Source organism: Ipomoea nil, unplaced genomic scaffold (assembly GCF_001879475.1).
Source record: "Ipomoea nil cultivar Tokyo-kokei standard unplaced genomic scaffold, Asagao_1.1 scaffold1834, whole genome shotgun sequence".
In the NCBI taxonomy this organism is placed as follows: Eukaryota; Viridiplantae; Streptophyta; class Magnoliopsida; order Solanales; family Convolvulaceae; genus Ipomoea; species Ipomoea nil.
In genome coordinates this window covers 4,921,741-4,927,749 of record NW_017618262.1, presented here as the reverse complement: position 1 = coordinate 4,927,749, position 6,009 = coordinate 4,921,741, and the positions used below count along the sequence as shown (strand labels likewise).

The window sequence follows — 6,009 nt, the reverse complement described above, 5'->3', positions numbered from 1 at the left end:
CTTAATTTAAAAAAAAAAACGAAAATACCCTTAATAATTTCATATTTCGACATGTTTTAAACAAATGTGTGATTGGCGTGATGAATTTTGGCACTAAAACAATAGTCGTGGATGAAAATTGGTACTAAAGTAATAGTCGTGGATGAAAATTGGTAGGAATTAAACATGTGGACTAAAACTGTCATTTTGCTAATACTCGTGGGATCAAAATTAGTATTTGCTCAAAAAATTAACTTTGCTCCTTAATTATAAAATTAAGATTAATTTGAGTATGGTGCAAGCTTAAACGCTCTCATCGTATAATGTCTTAACAAATTTGTAGGCAGGTGAGGTGGTGTGATAAAATAAGGCAAACACAAGTGTAAATGAAAATCCCCATGAATCACGAGCCATTGTTGGTTTAAACAACATTTTCCCCTGTTTTCCTCGATCATCTTGGGGAACACTTCCGAACTCCAATCTAGATCACCCACTGGATATTTGTAGCTAAAGAAACCTCCTCCCCTCGTTTCTCCCCATCACCAGTCACCACCCTTACCCTTCACCTGCCATCTGCTGTTCATCTTTTTTGCTGGTTCCTCTGCGATGGGGAGGACTCCAACGGGCTCTTCGCCGGAGTCCGAAGTTCAGATCAAGGTCCAGCCCCCCCGTCGCACTGACTCTCCTCAGCCTTCTCCCCCACCGGGTGCCCGCCGGCCTCGCAATCACGGCCATAACCCACCCATGCCTCCTCCAAGCGCTTACCAGCCTTTCAAGAAATGGTTCCCATGGCTCGTCCCTCTCATTATCTTCGCCAACATTGGTTTCTTTGTGTATTCAATGTACGCCAATAATTGCCCCAAAAACTCCGGGGTTTGCTTCGGGACTTCCTACCTTGGCCGCTTCGCCTTCCAGACCCTCCATCAAAACCCCTTGCTTGGCCCCTCCTCTTTTACGTGAGTCCCCTTTTTTGCGTTTTCCGCCCTATATACGTCTCTCTTACCCATGCACTTCTATTGTTTGTTTCTTTTCCTCATTGAAATTTCTTCCTACTCTCCTTTAATTTGCCTATCTTCTTTTCAAGTTTTGCATATATATTACAAATTTATGCAGGCTGCGAAATTTGGGCGCTTTGGATGTGAAAATGGTCGTAGAAGAACACCAATGGTGGCGGTTGGTCACTTGTATGTGGTTACACGCCGGTGTTTTCCATCTTGCCGCTAACATGGTTAGCCTTCTATTCGTCGGCATCCGGCTTGAGCAGGAATTCGGGTTTGGTATGACAGAAAGTTTATATAGTACCAGCAGTTTTTTTTTTTTTTTTTTTTTTTTTTTTTTTGGAATTCCTAGGAAATCCGCTTGTGACCTTAGCCAACAAAAGACAACAATTAGGTGCACAAACCTAGAAGGCCAATAGGTTTGAGGTTCCCGTCTTATGACCTTAGCGGGCAAAAAGACAATAATGAAATAAATCAGTCTAGGTTGTTCATAGCTGGCAAAAGGCCAATAGACCGCTCATGGGAGTCGAATTTGTGATAGCCACTACATGAGAGATGTGCACGGGATAATCCCCGTCTTGTGACCTTAGTCAACAACTAGTTAAACCAGCCTAGGTTGTCTGTAGCTAACCTGCACAAACCAAGAAAGTCGGTCAATAAGTTGTGGAGTTGAACTTGTAATTACCTACTCAACAACTTAACCACCAACTTTTATTCACAGTTTTGAGTGTGGTTTCCACTAAAGTTTGAAACTTTATGTTGATTCTGGCATCCTTAAAAAACAGTTAACTGAAAATAATGTTACTATATATTGTGTCCATCTTGCAGTAAGGATTGGTTTGCTTTATATTTTGTCTGGTATCGGAGGGAGCTTGGCATCTGCTCTTTTTGTGCGAAGCAATGTCTCAGTTGGTGCCTCTGGTGCCCTATTTGGTTTACTTGGAGCTATGCTGTCTGAACTGCTCACAAATTGGACCATATACGAGAATAAGGTATATACTATATAGTACCTCTGATTTTGAGTCGCTATGTGTTGTCCCCAGCAGTATTTCAAGAAATGGACTGTTATTCTTACATGGTTCTTTTGTAATCATCAGTTGGCAACACTATTGACTCTCATTCTCATCATTCTGATAAATCTAGCTGTCGGGATTCTCCCCCATGTCGATAACTTTGCACATCTGGGGGGATTTTTGGCTGGATATTTACTCGGATTTGTCCTTCTGATCCGCCCTCAGTTTGGATATGTCAGCCAAAAAACTGCCCCTCCTGGCTACTTTTTAAATTCCAAAAAGAGCAAGTACAAGGTTTATCAGTACATTTTCCTAATCTCCTCTTTGATACTCCTCATTGTCGGGTAAGCTAGCTTCCTAACACCATCTTCTCCGAGTAAATTAAAACTATAACTATGCTCCTTGTTGTAAAGAACCATTGAAAATCTTGAATTTTTAGTAAAAAGTTGATCTTTCCATTTTGCAGATTTGCAGGAGGCATGGTATTGCTACTCAACGGTTTAGATGGCAATGAATACTGCTCTTGGTGCCATTATTTGAAATGTTATCCAACCCCACTTTGGAACTGCAATGCACCTTGCTTGGTAACATGTTCTCCCACCTCGTACCTTCACATTGATTCCTAGTATTTTGTTCACCCATTTTGTCGGAAAATCAAACCTCAACTTCAGTGATCAACTAGGATCATCAAACCTGTTGGTAGATCTGGATCAGATAAATATAAGAAAATATTTCTTAGGCATTGATCAACACCAGCACCATCATATATGATTCTGCGTTGCACTTGAAAAAAGTATATACATGATTGTACTCGATGCTGATAATATAATATTTCTCGCTTTTTACTGATAGCAATCCATCATAGACGGGGAAGAGGTGCACTTGTCATGCGTGTCAAAAAAGAAGACCGGAGTTTTCTTTTTGCCAAACGCCACCAACTCTTCTGCAGAGATCGACAAGCTATGCGCTGAACTCTGCACCTGATCAATACTATATATATATATATATATATATATATATATATATATGTATCAGCTTGCAGGGCGGTCCAAGAATGGAAGCTCGATATCATCCTTAACAGCAAACGAAAGATCTCAGCACACGAATTTTAACCTCGCTCTTTCTGACAACAGAGAGAGAGAGAGAGACAAGTATGGAATGTGTATACATCTGCAGTTTCGTGATGATCTGTAGTTAATTGTTTTCTTGGACGAGAAACTGAGCAGGCTCAGTAGATTATACAAATGCTTATTGTGTTTGCTGTGTAGCTAGTCTAAAAGTATTGTAACAAAAGCTGTGATACCAGTTTACTGCATTGTTTTTTAGCATGTAAAAATGCTTGTATTGATTCCAACTTCACGTACTGCTACTTTGTAATTAGTGTATATATATGTCCACACTCAATGAAAAAAATGATAAATTAATGGACTTCAAATATCTTGGTTTGTAATTGTGGCACGTACTTTATGTATTTTATTGGGAAAATGACTATTTTAGTTCATTAATTATTTTTAAATTGTGGACTCAGTCAATGGATGATTATCTTTTACAAGTTTTTTTTTTTTTTTTTAATTATGTTGAAAGTGACAGTTTAAATCCATTTTTTTATTGGTCAGGACACAAGATTTTGTTAATATTAACAATTTATTTTGAATTTCTAAATTATTAAAGGATTACTTTGTAAAAATTTTCTAAATTCGCTCCCAGAATCTTCATATATATGCTACTTTGATCTTATCGCAAAATCCTTGTTTGGCTTGATTAATGAGGAATTTGAAGATAAAAAATGGCAAGCACAAGATTACTTAGTAATGAAGAGTAATGAAGATAAAAAGTAAAAATTTAATATGTTAGTTGGATTGCACATATATGTTTATATTATATGCTCAACATGTAATATATAAATATCAATGTGCAATCCAACTATCAACTTAAATTTTTGGTTGAGATGAAACACACATTTCAATTTGGTATCGAAACTAATCACATGGTAGTCCACGAATAAATGAGACCCAACTACACCCTCCAGGTTGATTCATTTATACATGTATTTGTGGTAATGAAACTTGGCAACTTACGATTTCTTTGCATGCATGAAACATATACTTAAATGAGTCTCTGGATTTGTAAGGAATTCACATCCATTTATGTAATTTAATCTTGTGCCATTAATTAATTAATTAATTCCTAAATAACGCCTTAATATCATTAATGCCTTGTAACTTCTAATTTAGCTTTTAATGTGCACACAAATTGATTAAATTGATAAAGGGTAGAATTTATTTATTTATCTTATAAAAAATTAAATTAATTTGTTGATAAATTAAAGTACGTTAATTGAAATAATATCTCGGACACGAACTTTTACTCCTTTAAAACAAAATTTAACATGCACTGAAAGAATATATGTTTAAATCGAAACTACAATTTAGATTCATAATATTTGTCAAAAATAAAACTTAATTCAATGAAATTAGTAAAAATTAAATTTTTATTCACTTTCAAAACTGCAAAATTAAACAATTTTCCATACAAAAGGAAATTGCAAAAATTTTGTATCCATCTTAGACCACCTCCAATGGAGGTTTCTATGTTGACTTACAAATCTTTATTGAAGTTTTCAATCAATGAAAATGAATGAATTGCAAAATCTCAAAATTTTGGTTTTGGGTGAAAAAAAAAAAAAAAAAAAGATAAATCGTGCCAATGAGACAAGTAAAGTGCTCAACAAACATGTGTGGACGAGTGTCAAAGTAAAGAGTAAAGATTGATATTAGCCGTTAATCATAGCTAATCAATGATTCAGGATTTTAATTAAAAAAATATGGTATTAATTTTATAATTATTTAAAATTTTTTAAAAACAAGATTCATTTTATAAGTGTGGATGTATCCACGCTTCTTATAATAAGAGGTGTTATCACATGATTCATCCCCCACCCACACACATTAGCTGTTTAGATTATCAGCTAACATGTAAAAAGAAGATAAAAGTCTCAAGGCTCCATGAAATTACTCTGCCCATCCGTTGATGTGCAGTAATTAAAGAGTCGGGCTCCTTTAGTAAGGAGCTAAAATGGCTCTATATTAAAGGAGCCTGGTTACCAGTACAATTATTTAAAAAAAAATAAATAAATATAGGGATGTTTTGGGAAATTTTATCTCAAAATGTAAAGTTAAACGCTACATTTGTAGCGGTTTGGTTTTTGGTGACAATTGGGAGCAAATTGTTGTGACAAATTGCTTAATTACCAAACAAAGATTTTAGCATTTTGACTTTGGTCAAAATGCTAAAATTGTGGATTTGTCAAAATTTTGGTGGATCTGCAATTACCAAACATGTCCAAAATAATGTTATATATTTATTTACCAAGTATTTTATTTAATATAATGAAAATAAAATAGTTTGAACTCAATTATATTAACTACTTGAGGAAGACAAGCGAGGGCGGCGGTTCAGGCCTTGAACTGGGAACATTGGCTTAGTGCGAACCTTCGAGCTTCTCACGGCTTAAGTGAAGCAGAAGATTGGCCAGAATTTTTTGGCATATGCATTTGGTGGTGTTGGCGCTGGAGAAACGATAAGATCTTCAACGGCCGGAGCACAGCGCTGGACCAAAAGATATCCTGGGTAAATGCCCAGAGGAGGGAAATCGCGGAAGCTTTTCGACGGAAATGGAGCCCGGGGAGAGCTGTAAGCCGGAGCACGATAGTGCAGAGGTTGTGGACGAGGCCGGACACCGGATGGCTAAAACTGAATGTGGATGGGTGCTGCAAAGGCGCAAGATCTAAAGCAGGCTGCGGGGGTATTCTGCGCAATTCCCAGGGAGATTGGGAGAGAGGTTTCACGTGCAATCTGGGCTCCTGTTCAGCTGACCATGCGGAGCGCTGGGCGATTCTTATAGGCATGCGGATGGCAGCGAGATGGGGGGTGTAAAACCTCATCATCGAAAGTGATTCCCTGGGGACCGTTCAGAGCTTCTCCGCTTTAAGAAATGGGGAAGACATCAGATGCAACAT

At 37.1% G+C, this 6,009-nt stretch overlaps 1 protein-coding gene across 1 annotated transcript; it reads left to right on the top strand.

Moving 5' to 3' along the window:
* Positions 1-369: 369 nt before the first annotated feature.
* LOC109192985 (RHOMBOID-like protein 1) lies at positions 370-3,432 on the top strand. Its single transcript, XM_019343724.1, has 6 exons — positions 370-935; positions 1,093-1,256; positions 1,806-1,969; positions 2,075-2,334; positions 2,457-2,574; positions 2,843-3,432. The coding sequence occupies exons 1-6, from the start codon at positions 586-588 to the stop codon at positions 2,972-2,974; spliced, it is 1,188 nt and encodes a 395-aa protein (XP_019199269.1). The 5' UTR covers positions 370-585; the 3' UTR covers positions 2,975-3,432.
* The last annotated feature ends 2,577 nt before the right edge of the window (positions 3,433-6,009 follow it).